The sequence below is a fragment of the Leopardus geoffroyi genome, chromosome C2, assembly GCF_018350155.1.
Source record: "Leopardus geoffroyi isolate Oge1 chromosome C2, O.geoffroyi_Oge1_pat1.0, whole genome shotgun sequence".
In the NCBI taxonomy this organism is placed as follows: Eukaryota; Metazoa; Chordata; class Mammalia; order Carnivora; family Felidae; genus Leopardus; species Leopardus geoffroyi.
In genome coordinates, this window is record NC_059333.1 from 48,710,163 (window position 1) to 48,729,294 (window position 19,132).

General features: G+C 37.0%; 1 protein-coding gene across 50 annotated transcripts in view; it reads right to left on the reverse strand.

Annotated features, from left to right (window-relative positions):
* LOC123610790 (ABI family member 3 binding protein) overlaps positions 1-19,132 on the reverse strand; it is a 265,188-nt gene that overhangs the window by 127,690 nt on the left and 118,366 nt on the right. For 42 of the 50 annotated variants that reach the window (XM_045501843.1, XM_045501842.1, XM_045501847.1 and 39 more), the window contains exons 7-14: positions 18,307-18,355; positions 17,241-17,312; positions 16,121-16,213; positions 10,304-10,381; positions 8,318-8,392; positions 7,500-7,574; positions 6,580-6,651; positions 6,056-6,130 (exon numbers count right to left, since the gene is read on the reverse strand). In XM_045501843.1, the coding sequence (XP_045357799.1) occupies positions 6,056-6,130; positions 6,580-6,651; positions 7,500-7,574; positions 8,318-8,392; positions 10,304-10,381; positions 16,121-16,213; positions 17,241-17,312; positions 18,307-18,355 (589 nt within the window). The remainder of the gene's footprint in view (positions 1-6,055; positions 6,131-6,579; positions 6,652-7,499; positions 7,575-8,317; positions 8,393-10,303; positions 10,382-16,120; positions 16,214-17,240; positions 17,313-18,306; positions 18,356-19,132) is intronic. The other 8 variants (XM_045501829.1, XM_045501850.1, XM_045501849.1 and 5 more) reach the window with 2 other exon arrangements.

Here is a 19,132-nt window from a genome sequence, read left to right on the forward strand (position 1 = left end):
GTATTACAGGCACCTGGGTGGCTTAGTTGGTTAAGCGTCCAACTTTGGCTCAGATCATGATCTCATAGTTCATGAGTTTAAGCCCCACATTAGGCTCTGCACTGACTGACAGTGCGGAGCCTGCCTGGGGTGCCTGTCTTACTCTCACCCTCTCTCTCTGCCCCTCCTCCACTCATGCTCTGTCTCTGAAAAATGAATAAACCTTAAAAAAAAAACTTTGTTTTAAAAGTAAGTAAACAAAAAAAAAAATATTTTCTGGAGCACCTGGGTGGCTCAATCGGTTAAGCATTTGCTCTTGGTTTTGGCTCAGGTCATGAACTCACAGTTTGTGAGTTTGAGCCCTGAGTCAGGTTCTGGGCTGACAGCATGGAGCCTGCTTAGGATCATCTCTCTCCCTCTCTCTCTGCCCCTCCCCTGTTCATGCTCTCTCTCTCAAAATAAATAAACTTAAAAATTAAAAAAAAAATTCTTTCCTGGTACTAACTGATGGTCTTTTTAAGTGGATGATCAAGTTAAGGAGGCTTAACACTGATGACACTATGAAGCCAGAAACCAAAAGATGATTTCCATCTTACCCCTTCAATGACATAAGGGCTTGAGAAATGATGCACGTGCCTGAGCTGTGGGATGGTACACACAACATTTATGCTGCCTCTCCCACCTCTAATGCCCATGGAAAACAGAGCAAGTTGGTCACACATCATGCTACTCCTTGAACCTAGGAAGGGTCTCAGGGCCCAGTTTATAGAAAGATTCAGGTTGCTACTCTAACTCAACAGTGTGGCTGTGTTATACATCCTTGCCCAGAGTTAATAAGATGTCAGACCATTCCATGGGGGCAATGCCTCTTTAAATAACAATGCATATATCCTATACATTCTTTTTAAAAAATGTTTAAACAAGTGAAATGAAGACCCAAGAATCTTTTGTTAAGCTTACATGCAAGTTAGAGTCTTTTTATTGTCTCTCTTCCTTCTTCCTTTTTTTCAGTCATGTTATTGTATTATTATTATTGCTATTATTATTGAGTCTCTGCAGCAATTCAGGAGGTTTGGGATGGGCAGTGTGGTAGGAAGGGGATGCATTCAAGAGTCCATTGTATTAAGGAAAGGATGACAGAATACCTCTCAAGTACTGTGAATTAGATTTAGTGACTTACACTATTTTTTTAAACACATTATTTCCAAGACATAACACTCAATGAAAAAAATTATATTTCCATTTTATAGGTGAGAAAATTGAGACTCTCAGAGGTTAAATCACTTGTCTACAGCCACATAACTACTACGTAGTTGAGTTGGTTATTAACCCAGCTGTGTCACTGCATAGGTCACAGATCAGTGATCACATTCACAAGAAGAATGAATGTCAGAAAGTGGCCAGTCTTCCTCACAGACCACTTAATGTTGCTTAAAAATCTAGAAGGCACCTGGGCCTAGCATCATTTGCTCTGTTGGGAAGCTGTTCAAGAAAAAATTTCGAAGTAAACTGTACAACATTATTTCACTCTTAACTTGGTGTGGTTGTTAGAAGCTTAGGGAAGAAACCAATGAGGATCTAGTTTTTGCTCCTCTACTCATTCAGGGGCAAGCCTCTCACTTGTTGCTTTAAAAGAAAATGGTAACTCTCTTTATTTCCAGGGACTTCTGGAGGATCAATAGGATGGTATATATACAACCTTTCAATCTCTTAATAGGAAATTGCTGTGCAAATACAAAATTATACCAATGAAGAAGCAATTCAACAAGTGCGTGCACATACACACAAACACACACTTCTTGGGGGACCGGAAGGTAGACTACTCTTCTAGAACTCACTCTATAGTACACAGAAATCATAGTCAACTGGCCACTTTTCAATAGAACCTAAGACCAATTCTATCATGTCATCAGAAAAATTTTCTTTCCTGTTTTTTTTACAAGCACTTACATATTTTTAAAAGGTGGCTAACTTTCTTTTAATATAGAATTTATTTTAAAGAGTATACATTCTGATGTATAATTATAGAGCAGATTTTAATCCTCTCTTTTCTAAACTTTAAGAAAACTTAGGTTTGCCAAGGGAATAAAGATATCAATCAATCCTACTTCAACATACTTTAGAGAAGGTTGAATACAAAATACAATTCTAAATGATGAGATCAAAAAATGCCATACTAAGGTTGGAGCAAATAGGCTAAAAGTGGGGAAGAACATGTTTGATGACTACACTTCTCAGATTTTCCACAATATTCCAAATTTCAAATACCCTATTTCACTCTTTCATAATCTATTGAATTGACCTAGGGATTTAAATAATCAGCATGCAAATTAGAATTTCCATACAGCTTTTTTATATCCCAAAGTAATACAGACAGCTTTTTGAGAGCATGCGTTGTGATCATTTGATACAAAACATGATGTAAATATGGAAAACAAATCTAGTAAATGCTGAAGCAAAATGAATTCTACAAAAGGTACTGGCAAGTCACACTTAATGGTTGTTAAAGAGAAAAGCAGCCTCTGGCACCCAGGAGTTGGCCTGGCACCCACAGTTGGGCTGTGGCACTCTCCTGCTCAACATCAACAACTTGAAGTAACACTGATATCAGACAAGACCGCTGGGTGACCGACACAGATCAAGACAAAAACAAGACCACTGTTTGGTTGTGTGCAAAACAAAAATTACTATCCCCACTTTCTGGCTAATATGGATTTACCAATCACAACTTCACTGTTCTTCCTGCCTTCTAGTTAAGAATTAAGATACTTGGTTATGGAATTACTCCTGTTTTCTGGCAGCAGCCAATCCAGGCATTGCTTCCTTGGACCCTCCCCAGAATCACCTAAAACAAGACCAAGTCCTACAGTGAGTCCTTTCTAGTACCCTCTTACCAAGGACCCCACAGTTCCTCATGCTCTGCATTCTCCATTGTTAGAATGAGCAATAGCTTTAACTTTGTTCAAATACAGGTGTGGTCCTAGTGGTCTTTGGCTGAAGGGAGTTCATATAGCAAATACAGACACACTATACCCCAAAGAAAACAAAATGTGTTCATTATTAACAAAAAGTGTTAATAATATCATTAACCCCAGCTAAAATATATCATTTCTTCAAAAGATATAATAACTAAAAATGGGACGAATGGTATTATGGACCAGCATTCCACTACTATCTCTACCCCTCTCTCTTCTGACTTTCTAAAACAATTCCATTAGGAAACCACGGTGAATGACTGGAAAGTAAAATAATCCTATACATTGAAACTAAATAGGAAATAGAAATTTAGTACACGTATAAATTCACACAAAATTAATCACAAGACACAGGAAAGTCTTGAATGAATGAAAGGATAGCATGAATATATCAACTCTTTAAGTCACAATATATAGGATAAATTTTAATTTTAACATGTCAGAAAGATGCCACACAGAACACTTACGTAAGAGATAGAAGCATTAGTAGAAACAAGACATAATCACCCACTTTGAGAAACCAATCTTATATTGACTTGAGGCCTCCCATCCTACAACTGAATACATTTGATGATTCTTACCTACATGTGTAAAATATTAGAAGTTAGTGATAAGGTAGTGCTTCTCAAACTTTACATTCATACCAATTCCCTGGAGACCTTGTTTAAAAAGCAGATCCTGATTCAGTAGATTTGGAGTAGAGCCCAAGATTATGCCTTTTTAACAACTTCCCTGGTGATGCCAATGCTGCTGTTCCAAGGAGCATACTAAGTAGCAGAAATATAAAATTTAAGTGTTGTGAGGGAAGGCTTGCAAATTTCTAGGGCCAATGCTCATGCCTGAGATCATTACCTACTGAACTGTTACAGCCATGACAAGCCCAACACTTCATCCAGAGGGGGTTGGCAGTCAAAGTTGGAAGTTCTCTGGCAGCTTGAGGTTGCTCTGGCAGCAGTGAGGTAACGGAATAATGCAAGCACTTCCTGCTGCATTAGCCACTATTCATACTCCATCAGAGCAAGGCCAGAATATTCCTTTCTGGAATTAAAGGCAAAAGGAACTTTTCCTTCACTAGGATCCTTAATTTCATCTCTCTTTGTAACCCTACAATCCTCCCTCCCCAACATATTCTCCTCCCTCCCCAAAGCTTAGTTCAGTTCAGGATTTATATATATTTCATGTCCTAGCCATTAAAATTCCATAAGCGGTTTCCTTGAGGCTCTGGTCAGTTCATTCTTGAATAATCATAGACACAAAAAAACTACAGGCTGCTCAACGGAAATGCAGGTTGCCCTATGCCTCCAAGGTAAATAACCCAAGCTAAGAGATGAAAGGGGCCTAAGCCTGTATTTAGTCCCGTGGGCCCTAGTTTGGTTTGAGAGCCATAATCCTCATGAAGGACATGGGAGCCAGGCCAGGCATGCCACAGTGCAGGAGATAAACCATCACACAGCTCCACAGACTGGTTGTTGCTCCATAGCCACAGTGCAGCTGGGCCTGTGGAATGGCTCCATATGAAACTCTACCCTGGACCCAGATTTTAGACTCAGGTGACCTGGAATGCTAAGGATATTTTTGCACCCACATTAAGTAATTGCATTACAGTTTCAGGGTCAGTGACTCTAGGGGAACGAAGCCCGTGTAAGACCCAATTTGAGACTTCTCTGGATGGTTGACAACCATCACCAACTTTCAAGTGTTTTCCCACTGGAGAAAACTAGGGGAGACTATAATAGACATGCTTACTTCATGTGATGCCATCCTTTTATCTTTTGCTGAGATCTGAGCCCATTACATGTAACAGAGAAGGAATAATTTAGCTAACATCTATGCCTCTGAAGGCTCATTCTCATCCTTTCTCAAACCAGTCCTCTGCTGGAATCCTTTCTGGAAAATACCACAAAACGTCAGTGTACTTAACTTCATTACATGAACTTCAACTACATTACATACTATATTATACGTACTCAAAGCATCACAACTAGAAGTGCACAACAATTAAATACAAACAAGTAAAACAAAAATCATGGATGTAATCATACCAAGTGGTTTCTGAGGTTTTAGTATAATTCTCACATGCTGACTATTCTCTTTAGTTGTTAGATGCCTAGCAAAGACAAGATGTATAAGAAATAACTTTTTAATTAAGAAAATATGTTATATCGGGGCGCCTGGGTGGCGCAGTCGGTTAAGCGTCCGACTTCAGCCAGGTCACGATCTTGCGGTCCGTGAGTTTGAGCCCCGCGTCAGGCTCTGGGCTGATGGCTCAGAGCCTGGAGCCTGTTTCCGATTCTGTGTCTCCCTCTCTCTCTGCCCCTCCCCCGTTCATGCTCTGTCTCTCTCTGTCCCAAAAATAAATAAACTTTTAAAAAAAAAAAAAAAAAAAAGAAAATATGTTATTGCTGTGTTTCTTTTTAAAGGAAAGCTGTCTCCCTCATCAGTCTTAATGGTGGGACAAAGAATTCTCAGGAGAAAAAGCCAATTGCCACAATTTATAAAAGAACAAACTAAGACCCAGGAAAGTAGAAAAAGAGTTAAAGTATACTATTAATGGGAAAGCCAGAACAGGAATCAAGGTCCATTTTTAATGCCAAGACCTGTGGTCTTTCCTCCTTATCACAATATTCTTAACAGATTTTAGGACTTAGCAATGCCCTGCACATAGTGAGCTCTCTACTGTTTACTGAATATTTTTGTTGGAAAAAAAAAAACAACAAAAAACAAATATCCACCTGCAAGGGAAACATTAAGCTGATACACATCAGACCCAAGATACCTTATTTTTGTTACTGTTCTCAATGTCACTACAGAGGTCTCTAGAAAATCCATGTGCCAATTCACAGTTCACCTTCTAGCCACCCTTCTAATTATATATCCAGACGTTAAAACAGAATTTTAAAACAAACACAAAGCTGTTTTACTTTAGCATTGAGAAAAACACAACATTCCTCCAAGTATCAAGAACGCATTATAGCTTTACCATTTACTACAAATATTTTGATATCAACTAAGGAACCTATAAAAATAAAAATAAGAGAAGTTATTCAATACTGTTGTTCCAATTGATATTTAAAAGAAAAAAGAAAAAAGAAAAAAATTACCAGTTTGAGGTGGGAGAGGTTTGGAATCTTCATACATTTTACTTGTAGGCACAATCCATGGCTTTTCAATGGAAGCTACAGCAAAAAGAAATGGAAGTCGCTGAAGATTATTTTTTGAGAGGAGAAAAGGATACAAATAGGTTGCCGGTATGGTTACGTGACTACCAGAAGCTTGCAATTAAAAGCACACACTATTTCAATCAAAAGTTGGGAAATCATTATGCATCCATCCAGAGAGCATTTAGTGATCACAAAGAGGCCAGAATTTGGTGTCATACTTTCAACATTTTTGAGGACAAAACCTAAATCTATATAGAATTAACATAATGATGACTGTTACTGAAGTTGTAGAAAATGTCATCAAATAAGGGTTTTTTGTTTTTAAATCAATCCCTTGTTTGGTTGAGTTACCCAAATTCATCAGTACGTTGAAGTTTGCTGACATAGGATCCAGTAAACGTGGCCTACACAATTAAGCAATCTGCACCCACATCTTAACACCAGGTTTAAGGTGCTGTTATTACCCAAGGTGCCCCCAGGTTTCTCAAAAGGGAAGGGTGTTTTTGCCTGAGGAAATTCTGGAAGCCTTTTCGGAGCTGCAACGAAACATATAAGACATGTTACAACCTGAGTGAGGTACAAGGAACAGAGAAAAGATTTTTCAAAATCTCAAGCTTGCAAAAACAACAAAAAAGACACAAAAAGGAAAATTATTCATGTCAAGTAAATTGTTGTTAGTCGTATTTCTTATTCTTGTGATTTCAGTGCTGGCTACTATAATCAAGCTTCTTGTTCTATTCTTTATAATCAAGCTGCTAGATTTGAAGAATTTGGGTTCTCCATTTCACCTTTACTAAATGACTTTCCTAATTTCTTTAATTATGTGTTTATGTGCCCTTAGATATATTTCATTTTAACTCAAATCAAGCACTAAACACATCTGAACTAAAAAATGTCCATCTAATGGCTTTTAAGGATAGAATCTCAGTAACTACATGGCTTTATATTTAACCTCCTCCTCCAACAATTTTTGATATTGCACTCATAAATAAATTCTAAGAAACAGTCTACAAAAAAGACCATAAATTCATCTTCTCGGCCAGGATAAACAATGGAGTAAAAAGATATTTAGAAAAAGTATAGAAAATAATTTATTCAGTGACACAGTGATTTTGAGTAAGAAGAATCACATATAATATCAAAATATAACCGCCAAAAAGAAAAACCATGAAAGGATTTGTCATAAAGACTCTTCAGGATCCTAAGTTATAAAATGTTTTCTAACATTTAAGGGCTTGACGTTGGGGAGCTTACGGTTCTATAAAGCATTTGTCCCTTCTTTCCTAAGAGGAGATCAATTTGAGTGAATTAGCCTAAGGATTTCTTTAAAGCATGCATTAAATTTCCAAGGTAATAACAAGCTGTAATGTTTAATAATTTTTACCTAGAGTGCTCAGTGACAATTCAAACCTAGGTATTAGAATAGTTTGCAGTGTTTCCGGGGTCCTTTCGCTGAGAACTAAAATAAAGAAGAATTGAGTCAGCAACTCCCTGAGTCAGGATTTGACACTGTGGTTAACACATCATCATGTGAAGCATGCTCATTACACGGGGTGCACCGGGCAGCTGATGCCTTTCATGGGAAAAGCTGGCGCCTCCAGGAAAAGCTTCGCATAGCTGTTAAAATGTGAAGGTATAGGTTCAAAGGGTGTGGTGTGACATGGAAGATCAACATCACACGTACACAAGAAACCACATGCTGCTCCTTTTCTTCAGCAGAAAAGGACAAAGCAAGTTAGATTCTCTTGGACCGAGCACCTGCTAACTTGCATGACATGAAGTTCTTATTAAAAGTCATGACACTTCTGGGGATTCTCCTGAAGTGTCATGCACGTAAGACTCGGGAAGCCTATTGAAACAGAAAACACAGACACAGTGAAGACTTCCAGGTTTCCCCTACCCCTGCAAGATTTGTGGGTTAAAAGACTGGCATTGTTTTTTTTTTTCCTATACATCCCAAAAGACTGGTAAAAAGTGTGTGTAGTCAGCATCTAGAATCTAGGGCTGCCTAAAATATGAGTCACCAAAATCAAACACATTGTTAACTCTCTAATGGAATTAGTCCAAGAAATAGGAAGGTTCATTACTGCTAGTAAGACAGCAGGGGAAATCAAGGAGGTGGGAATGAAGAAGGCATTGGAGTTTCTTTTTGTTTCTATAAGTGTTGGGAATTATTAAAGAAAAAAAAGTTCTTAGAATTACCCAGTGTTTTTTCTGAAAAGTCTAATGCACTAGACACAGTAGGTTTCGTGGTTCTTGGCACTGACTCAGGAATCACTGGAAGGTAAAAAAAAAAAACAACTTGTAAATTAAGATAAAATGATGAAGCAACCAAAGATCATAAGGCACTTTTGGTGTCCAGTTAGAATTAGTAATGGACTCTTATATATACCAATCCTTTTCAAGTCCATGAAGGACTCCCTGGCTTGCCCCAGGCACCTGAGCTGACACTTCTCCCAACCCTTCCTTGCTAAGTTTGGTGCACTTTCGATGTGTTCCAAAAAGCACAGTGAACCGACCACCATGAAAGTACTTACTAATCATAATTTTTTATTTGCCTGCTTTTTTCCTTCTCATTATTTCCAGGGCTTAGCACAATGTCTGGAATAAGCAAGCATGGGACAAATATCTATTAAATGAATTAATAAATGGGCAAATAAAAGAATGACCCAAGGCAAAAAGGTTTATTTTAAACTATTACATTAAATATTTCTCTCTTCCAAACTGCAGTCAACATGCAAAACTTGGAACGGGGTTGAAATTATGTTAAGGATTCAAAAGCTCAACCACAAGGTTGTTCCAAATGCTAAATCAAAGGCAAAGATGAGTTCAGGTAAATAAGAACCAGGATCACTGGGATTCGGAATCGACTGTGAACTACATGACTCCAGAATTCTGCAGGATAAAGACACAAAATAAACACAATACTTAATAATGAGGTATGGTGTTTGCCTAAGTGTTTCTGAAGTGGAAAACTGTGAATACGGTTTGGCAGAGAACTAAAATTCGTAGACTCTCCCATCAGATACTGTGCTAAGACAATAAAGTATAACTGGGAAAAATTAATACAATCTTTGGGGCAGAAAAGGACTTGGAGTCATCCACTGAGTCATGCCTATGCTTTTCTTGGTATTGACAAATTATATTGAAATTAGAAAAGTTACCCAGGAATTTTATTTGAATAGATTATTCCAGCATCTTAAATAGCTTCTACCTTTGACCCACACCCGTGAAGGTGGGGAATGGAAGGTCCATCTCCCATGTAGGTCGAAGCATATACTTACTCTGGCAGAAATATTCCTACTTGAATAGGTTTCTTGAAATCATGTTATTTTATTTCCCTACCAATATTTATCTTTTCTGGACCAGTTATGAATCCAAGACTTTAGTACAAGGTAAATGTCACAGATATTTCAATTTATGGTAATTTTACAGATGAAAAACTTCACTTTAGATTGGAGATATTTTGCTAAGTGTGGATTTGGGGAAATTCTGGGCAAATGTTTGTTTCACTGGGACTTGGATAAAGTGGTATTGCTCTGGCAAAAACTCTGTGGTTCAGAGAATAACATGTCCCCAGTGGCCTGGACTTGGGCAGTTCATTATGAGAGAAGAAATGCTTGAATGTTTGTTAGTAACGGCTGATCAACTATGGGGAAAATGTATCCACATTTATTCTTGAAAGGATTTTTACTGAACTATTATATATTTTCTTTATATTTGGATTGTTAATCTTTCATAATCTTCTATAGATTAAGTGATTCCAGGCTGCCTTCATAGATATCAAGCTACAGATTTTGGAGGGATAATGGCATTTTGCTAAACTGACCACTTGCAATAGTGAAGAAATGAAAAATGAACTCATGTCTTCATATAAAAGGAAAGCACCAAAACCACAGTATTACATTTTAGTTTAAAAATATTTTAGAATGTTGAGGTGACAATTTTAATTGTGAGTGAAAAATATATCTTCCATATTACATACGGGTCATAAGATTCAATAGTTCCTTCTGCATCAGTTGGTTTTCCAAATGTTAAATTAAGGACCTACAATCTCTTTGTTTGTGCTTATGATGAAGATTAATTTCCTAATGGCCCCTCACTGAAAAAAGGTGTAAACTTGTCAATCATTTACCATTTCAAAAAATATTTATTCTTTCAAAATTAACAACATAGGGACCGCATTACCTGTTACGGGCCGTGCTGGGATTTTTTCTACTTCTGGTGTTTTAGATTCAGCAGGTAATGCCAACGTTTCATTCTTAGCTAAAAAGTCAGAGAACAAACAATTCACCTCACTTCCTCATAACACAGTGTCCAAATATAATTCATGAAAACATAATCAAGTAACCTATTATTTCAAGAAATCTATTTTGCTCTTAATTCTTCCCCCCAGGCAGTCAACAAAGTTATTGGGCATTTCAACCAGGGATTCTTCAGAATTCCATCTCCTTAACTCTAGGTAATTCTTTAAGATTTAAATTGGCATTGGAATGAAGAAAAAAATAACAATCCAATACTTGAGATAATTCTCAAGTCATACTGATTCATAAATAGGAGTTTCTGGAAAGCATAGGTTGTATTGCAAATGCTCCCTAGAATTTTATATGCAAGTACTCCTAATTAAAAAAAAAAAAGAATACATAGAAATTTTCTTCATTATACATAGTAATAAAACAATAGGTTATGACACCAAAATTTGAGAAAAATAAATAAAACACATAGGAAACTAAGATATTTAATAATATTTGTGGCAAAAAATAACAGCTATTTATTTGAGCCACATATTAACACTGATCTTTTGGTCTCTGTGGGAGCTAGCATCAAGAATAAAATAATTTTTCCCCCATGTTTTTAACCTCTTCAGAAAACTATGGAAACTTTCTTCTAAAATTTAAGTATTCTTTTTTAAAGAAAATACATTCTTATACCAGGGATTCCCAATGATTAAGATATTTCTTATTTTAAAAAATACATTTAGGATTAACTTGATTCAGCTATGTAGCACCCTGAATCAATGACTTATTTGTAGTATTTTGAAAGTCTAGTGGCATGAATTAATTAATTCATCCTTGAGATACCCTAATCATGTAACCTTGGAATGATTATAATTAGATGGAATTTTTTTCTTTCTTTTTTTTTTTTTTTTTTTAATTTTTCAATTTTTTTAGAGTCCTAAGACTATACAGAACTTCTTGTGATTCTCAACTTTGGCTTTAGTGACATTTTGGGCTGGATAATTTTTTGTTGGTTCACGGTGGTGGGAGTGGGGCGGGGGGTGGTTACTGTGTGGTATAGAATGTTTGGCAGCATCTCTGGTCTTTACCCACCGGATTTCATTAGCATTTCCACAATTGTGAAAAACAAAAATGTCTCCAGATATTGCCATTTATCTCCTTGGGGACAAAGGTGCCCTCTGCTGAGAACTACTGATCTAAGTGATTCTCTCAAAGTTCTTTGAGTATCAAAGTTTTAAAAACTTCCTTCTGTAGTTCACATCACTGTTGTAAAGACCATTTTCTTAACAGTTAACATGGGCTACAAATTATTTATTCTGAAGGACTTCGAGACAATTGTAAAGTCATCCCTTTCACAATAATAGAAACAAATCAGTTTCAATCTGTATTATGGAGGTCTACAACAAATTTTTACAGACAGCTGATTGTGTTCAGGAATGATTTAAAGTGCTAGAAATAGAGGTCACAAGTGCTTCCATATTTGCCACATCTAACAATCAAGTGTGTGTTTTGGATTCATGTACACATAAAGTTGCACAGCATTTCTGTACAAAAGAAATGTTAAATACCATTGTTCAAGTTAATTTAGCAGGGCATAAAGAGAGGGACTCTATGAAATAATTTAAAAAGCAGATCCAGTAGAAATTTATAATAAACTCCATTTTTAAAATTTCTGAACTTAACATTTTCTTCTGTTGCTGTGACAGCTTTTGTTTAGAACCACTGTGATTGTTAGCACAGGAAAAAACATTCAGATTCCAGATTTTTATGAACTCTGTTTTTTATGAAACGTGTTACTTTCAAGGTTTACCATGTAAGGTTTTTTTGTTTTGTTTTTTTTTGTTTTTGTTTTTTTTTATGTGAGATAAAGGGTTTTTTTAATGCTTTTTTTTTTTTTTCTTTTCAGTGTCCTCTTCTCCTTCAAGACACTTTTGCGAATCCTCTCCTTCCTGGGTAATAGCCTATGGTGGTTTCCTTGGCTGGCTAGGACTATTTATCTATTTATTTTAACCTATAGATCTTATTTCAAACAATGCTCTGGATTACCTTGCTTTAGCTCCCTGTATTAAAAACATGCCCTCAGCTGGCAATCACATTAACCTAAAATTAGGCTGTTAGTGGGGAAAAAAAAAAGGTAAACTACCCTCCCAAGAGACATTTGTATTCTACGCACATCACTAATACCTTATAAAGGCATAGAATGTTTCTAAAAATGCCATTTCAGACATCAGAGAAATTGGTAGATAGAGATTTTTGAATGAAAGAGCCTTTATGTCTCTTATCAAGCCATGGGCATTCACCTACATTATGTACAACCATAGTCTTGGCAAGAACACAGTAAAATGCCACCAGAACATGGCCTGAAACCCAGGAAATTCCCTTTCCTCTCTGATTCTTCTCTACCTTTTTTCAACACAGTTGTTTCCTTTCATTTTTGGCAGGCTAAGTCTTGGCTTTGGCAAACCCTTTATATGCCCCTGGGAGGGGTGTGTGTAATACTAGCTTTCTTGTTTATTTCGTTCATTACTCACACCATGTGTTCTTAGAACAAAAGCTATTAATTTCTTGATGTCCCATGATGGGCCCTGTTGGAATGAGGATATTATTTTTAGGATTTACCCCCTCAAGAAAATAGTACATTTCTGAACTGCAGTGTTAAATAACTTCAGGAAACTTTATTTCTCCCTTGGTAGTATAAAGCACTATTTAAGCAATATCTCTTCTCATTAAATACGGTAACCTTAAAATGTAATTTTTAAATGTAGTCTTTTAAGATGGTACATTTGATGGATTTACTGATGGATTTCAAATATACTAGCTGCCAAACTTTTCAATGCACAAGAAATTTGTCATGTATTAAATTTAAGCTGGTGTTTTGCCAGCAAAGTCAAAAATTATATTTACTGTTTGCATACAATTTTTCTTTATTTAAATCACACTTAATCCTGAAGATTTAGTGGATCATATCAGAAAAATAAAAGCAGAAACAAAACAAAACATATCCACTGTGTAATTCTCTAAAGAAAACAAAAAGACTGAATTGGTATTAAGGCAGCATGTAGAACTTCACAAAAACCAAAAAATTTAGGAAAGATCACACAAGACTAAGGAACAAAAAACATCATCCACTTCAAAATGGACAGCAGTGTTCTGGGAAAAAAACTGCTCATTTTCAGCCTCCTTCACGAATTCTGTTTTTTGTGGTTTTGCTGGATGGATTAGGAACCACATCAGTAAGAGATTGGCCAGTTCCTTTTTTAACTCCTCCCCAACAAGACTCCCAAACAGGACCAGGACAAGGCATATAGGCTCTGGGCCGAGAACAGGTAAGTTTAAGAGTACTGAACACTGGATTCCAAATATAGGTTCACTGCGGAAATTCAATTTGGAAGGTTCCTGGCTCTTAACATGGCATTTAGATGATGCAGAGTTTAGTCACAGAGTTTGACAGCTAACAGAGAAGTGATCGAGTCTGAGGAACAAATTAAGGAAATTTTGTCTAAAGTCACTTGTCTTGGGGCGCCTGGGTGGCGCAGTCGGTTAAGCGTCCGACTTCAGCCAGGTCACGATCTCGCGGTCTGTGAGTTCGAGCCCCGCGTCGGGCTCTGGGCTGATGGCTCAGAGCCTGGAGCCTGTTTCCGATTCTGTGTCTCCCTCTCTCTCTGCCCCTCCCCCGTTCATGCTCTGTCTCTCTCTGTCCCAAAAATAAATAAACATTGAAACAAAAAAAAAAAAAAAAAAAAAAATTTAAAGTCACTTGTCTACATTCTTGGAGGTAACTCACTCTAGGACCAAAAGGTATGAATGTGTCATAATAAAAATATAAGGATGCACAAAATCACAAAGATTGGAAAATATTTTCACATCTTAATAAAATGGTGATATGTAAATTCTGAAAGCTTTTCTAAAATTTGTGGGACTGTTCAGTCTAACAGTTAAGTGCTCTACTACTTACTTAAGGCTTTGTTTTTCCTTCTTTCAGTCAATTCTCTAACAGGAGATGTTAAGAGTTCACTTTTTTTTTTTTTTTAATTTTTTTTTTCAACGTTTATTTATTTTTTTGGGGACAGAGAGAGACAGAGCATGAACGGGGGAGGGGCAGAGAGAGAGGGAGACACAGAATCGGAAACAGGCTCCAGGCTCTGAGCCATCAGCCCAGAGCCCGACGCGGGGCTCGAACTCACGGACCGCGAGATCGTGACCTGACTGAAGTCGGACGCTTAACCGACTGCGCCACCCAGGCGCCCCAAGAGTTCACTTTTTAAAACTGTTCCAATCTGATTGCCTAGCATCAAACAAGCAAAGGTCAGGAGAAATTAAGTCTGAGGTCCTGTCGTGGGCAGGACCTGTGTAACTTACCTATATAGTAAGTGCTAAAGTTCTTTGCTAGTGCATAATTCAGAGAAAATATTCACCTTTTTTTAGTTTTGTTCAATTTCTACTACATCATGCCCTCTCCTTCCATATTTACCAATAGCCCAAGTCATTCTCTGGAGACCGTAGAGGGATGGTTCTCAAAGTGTGGTTCCTGGACAAGTGGCTTTAGTATCTCCTGGGTGCTAGTTAGAAAGGCAAACTCTCAGGTCCTACCCCCTAGCTACTGAAACAGTAACTCTGACGGTGGGTCCAGCAGTCTGTGTTCACAAGCCCTTCGGGACTTCTGATGCTCCATCACATTTGAGATACTGTGCTATAGAGACAATCCTGACTAATTTGCAGCAACTAATTTACTCCACTGAACACCACAATTATTTCCTGGGCTCTTTTTAAAGGGTTTTGTTGTTTTTTCCCCCTCCAAAGTGTTATTTTTTATGTTTTTAAAACACTGAAATTATATCAAGTTATTTATAGAAGTAGGAGGCAGTATCAATCTCAAGTAAATAATAATTATAACATACCTGACCTCTACAGCAGTTCTCACTGAAAACATCTCATGGCCCCTTGACAGTATAGTACAATAATTTTTTAACAATCACTCTATTTGAAAATTTTACCTAAATAAATGTATTTTGGATAATTTGATAAATGTTCACTTTAAATATAAATACATTTCATATAATTTATAATAACTATTTACCTACAAAAGTGATTTGCATAAATACTTGCAACACTCTAATCTCTCTGTCCCTTACTATATTTTTTCCAAATTTTTTTCTCGTGGTAAAATATACATAAGATGCAGTATATCAACCATTTTAAGTGTATACTTCAGTAATATCAAATACATTCATAATGTGTGCAACCATCACCACCATCCATCTCCAGAACTTTTCCCATCTTAAACAGTGAAACTCTGTATCATTACACCTTCTTTATCCATTCATCAGTCGATGGACACTTGGACTGTTTCCATAACTTGGCTATTGTAGATCACGGTGCTATAAACATCACCGTGCATATCCATTCATTTGTTGATGGACACATGGGTTGCTTCCATGTTTTAGCTATTGTGAATCATGCTGGTATGAACGTAGATGTCCAAATACCTCTTTGATAACCTTTTTTCCAATTCTTTAGGTTATATACCCAGAAGTGGAATTGCTGGATCATGTGGTAATTCTATGCTTAACTTTTTGAGAAATGATCATACTATGTTTCACAGCAGCTGCACCATTTAACATTCCCATCAATGGTGCACATGCCTTTTCCTTACTTTTTACTTTAAGATGCCCACATAGCTCATTTGCTGTATTCCTTGGATATCCTAGGATTATCAGTACTAGTAGTCAGTCACTGCAAAGTTCACATATACAACACTGCTGCTTACCTAACTGTGTCTTGATTGCATCTGAAATCTCAAGCATTATGGATGTAGGAAGCTTTACAGTGGTTTCATTGAGACCTGGAATAATAAGGTGGACTGCAAGGAAATAGAATAAAGTAAGAGGAAGAAAATGCATCATGACATAAAGTAAAGCTCATCATTTAACAAAAACTACAAAATTTAGCAATTATATGGCTTAATCACTTTTAAACCAAACCTAAAATGTCAGAAAAAAATATGACAGTACCTTTTAAATAGTTTTTTTTTTTTAAATATTCAGAACTAAACTACAAAATCCTGGCTTTTAATCCAGACTCAAAAATCATAAAATGGTTGTTTAAGATGTGTACTGAAAAAGAACACCATTATTAATAATAATTTTTTGGGGCGCCTGGGTGGCGCAGTCAGTTAAGCGTCCGATTTCAGCCAGGTCACGATCTCACGGTCCGTGAGTTCGAGCCCCGCGTCAGGCTCTGGGCTGATGGCTCAGAGCCTGGAGCCTGTTTCCGATTCTGTGTCTCCCTCTCTCTCTCTCTGCCCCTCCCCCGTTCATGCTCTGTCTCCCTCTGTCCCAAAAATAAATAAACGTTGAAAAAAAAATTTATAAAAAAAATAAAAAAAAAGTAATAATTTTTTAAGTTTAATTTATTTTGAGAGAGAGGAAGAGAGAGAATCCCAAGCAGGTGCTGCACTGTCAGCGCAGTGTCAGACGTGGGACTCCATTCACAAACTGAGATATGACCCGAGCTGAAATCAAGAGTGAGACGCTTAATTGACTGAGCCACCCAGGCTCCCTATTATTAATAATACTTTTTAAAAAGCAGCTCAATGCAACAAGGACTCCCTCCCAACTGCAACAACACTATGAGGCAGGTAGGATGGGTGCCACCATTCCCACCAGGCATGGGCTAGAAATGTTTCTCTAACACACTGTAATAGAGGTAGCATCTCTTGGCTCCTAGCCTAGAATGGACACGAAGAAGGATGCTAAATATTCAAAGAAAATGAACCAATTTCAATTTAATAGACCTGCTAACAGGTCTAACAGTGTAAAATTCCATAATGGTCCTATTATCAAAAATAGCCTGACTTAAGGCAGGTATAGATACCAAGATATACTCACCTAATATTGTTCCTCCAAAAGGAGTCTTATCAGGGGATTTAGTTGAAGCCCTGTGAGTAACATTCTGAATCACTGTTGAAATGAAAAAAGTTAACAGTGTGATGGGAAAAAAATAGTAAGCAGTAAACAGCAGTACTGTGATGTGAAGCAATCTGCACGGGGTAAGCCTGGATATAACTTTTAAATTAGTAAAAAGTAACTCTTTGTACTGGTACACAGCCAATGAAAGGACTGGAAGGCACATCTCACCTTAACACCTACGCCTTTAGGTAATGAAAGGCTGTTACTCTATCATCAAGTGTTCCATTCTAATGAGATGAAATTTCCTTATCCCTACTCCCCTGCAACCTACCCAAGTTAAAGAAATAGCACAAAACAGGCAATTAATACAGTATTAAAAAGTGAAAATGTATGTTCTCAAAGAATCTAGATTATTCCAATAGTGACACTGTTTGAGATTACACTTAAGACACTGTGTTTTCTTAAAATGATTAATTATTGTAAATGTCTGATCTCTTCTACCAAGAAACTTTCTGGAAATAATGGAGTCATTTTAATAGTTTGAAAAACTGAAAGTCAAAACAAAAACAATTGGATAGTGAAATGGAATAAGACATTATAATTCTCAAAAACTGGATGCCTTTACTTTCCTAAAGGGAGCACTAAATCATAGTTTTCGTTTCACTAATCCAAATATCCTATTAATGATTTTCTTCATGTACGCTAACTTAACCCTGAACAAAGCCACACATATTCAACTGTTTTTTTTTTTAAGTTAATACTTGTTATGGTTGCTTTGTCCCTAGTTGTCTAACCAGTGAGACTTGCCAAGACTTGACCTATTGGTATGAGAGCCAAAATTATTAAGTTCTAATTTGCTAGACCATACTGATTTTTTCACACTTTCGCTTTAAAATAGTCAGAAAAAAAGATTTTAATGTGCTATGTTTAGTTATCTCAGTGCAAAAAGTATATTAAAACTAGTTCTAAACTGTTAACTATATTGGAATTAAAATTTACAGAAATAGTTCTAAACACATATCCAGAGCAGACTCATACAAATTACCTTGTTTGATGACTGTTATTGGGATTAGCTTCCTTGGGACATATGCTGGCTGAAAAGAGAAGAGATTTGGCTTTTTAATTAGTGTTAAATTAAAAAATAAATAAATAAAGCAAAGACCTGGAAGTAGCCTGTCTTGTCTACGGTTGCTGGAAATCTTAGTACATATGTCTACCTCTATTTTTTTTTTTTAATTTTTATTTATTTTGAGAGAGAAAGGGAGAGAGAGACAGAGAGAGAACTCTCACACACAAACAGAGGAGGGGCAGAGAGAGAAGAGAGACAGAATCCCAAGCAGGCTCTGCACTGTCAGCACAGGGCCCCAAGTGGGGCTTGAACTCACCAACTGTGAGACTATGACCTGAGCCGAAATCAAGAGGAGGATGCCTGCCTGGGCCACCCAGGAACCCCTATCTACCTCTATTTTATTAGGCTTACTTGGTTTTCCCCATAAATGTCCAAAGACTTGAAAGAAGCAATTTCTTCAGAGCTCCCATTATGTTACTTTACCTTGAAACTGCGATGGAAAGGAACTGAACCATGTGGACTGACTACTAGTTCATCTATCACTTCATTTGAGATGTGACCCAGCCAGATTCTGCCCTTACATTTCCCCTCAAACAGATGCTAAGCTACATATTATCTTTTAAAACTGCTCAGAATCCATTGTTTGAGTGTACCCAACTGCTGCTACTATGGGCAATCCAACCACCATGCATCTCCTTGCCCAAGAAAGCAGAGCTGGCATTCAGATCCAGAAATTTCTACTTCCAAATCTTGTACTCTTCACCATCTTGCACACATTTATGCACAAGGACCTCAAACTAGA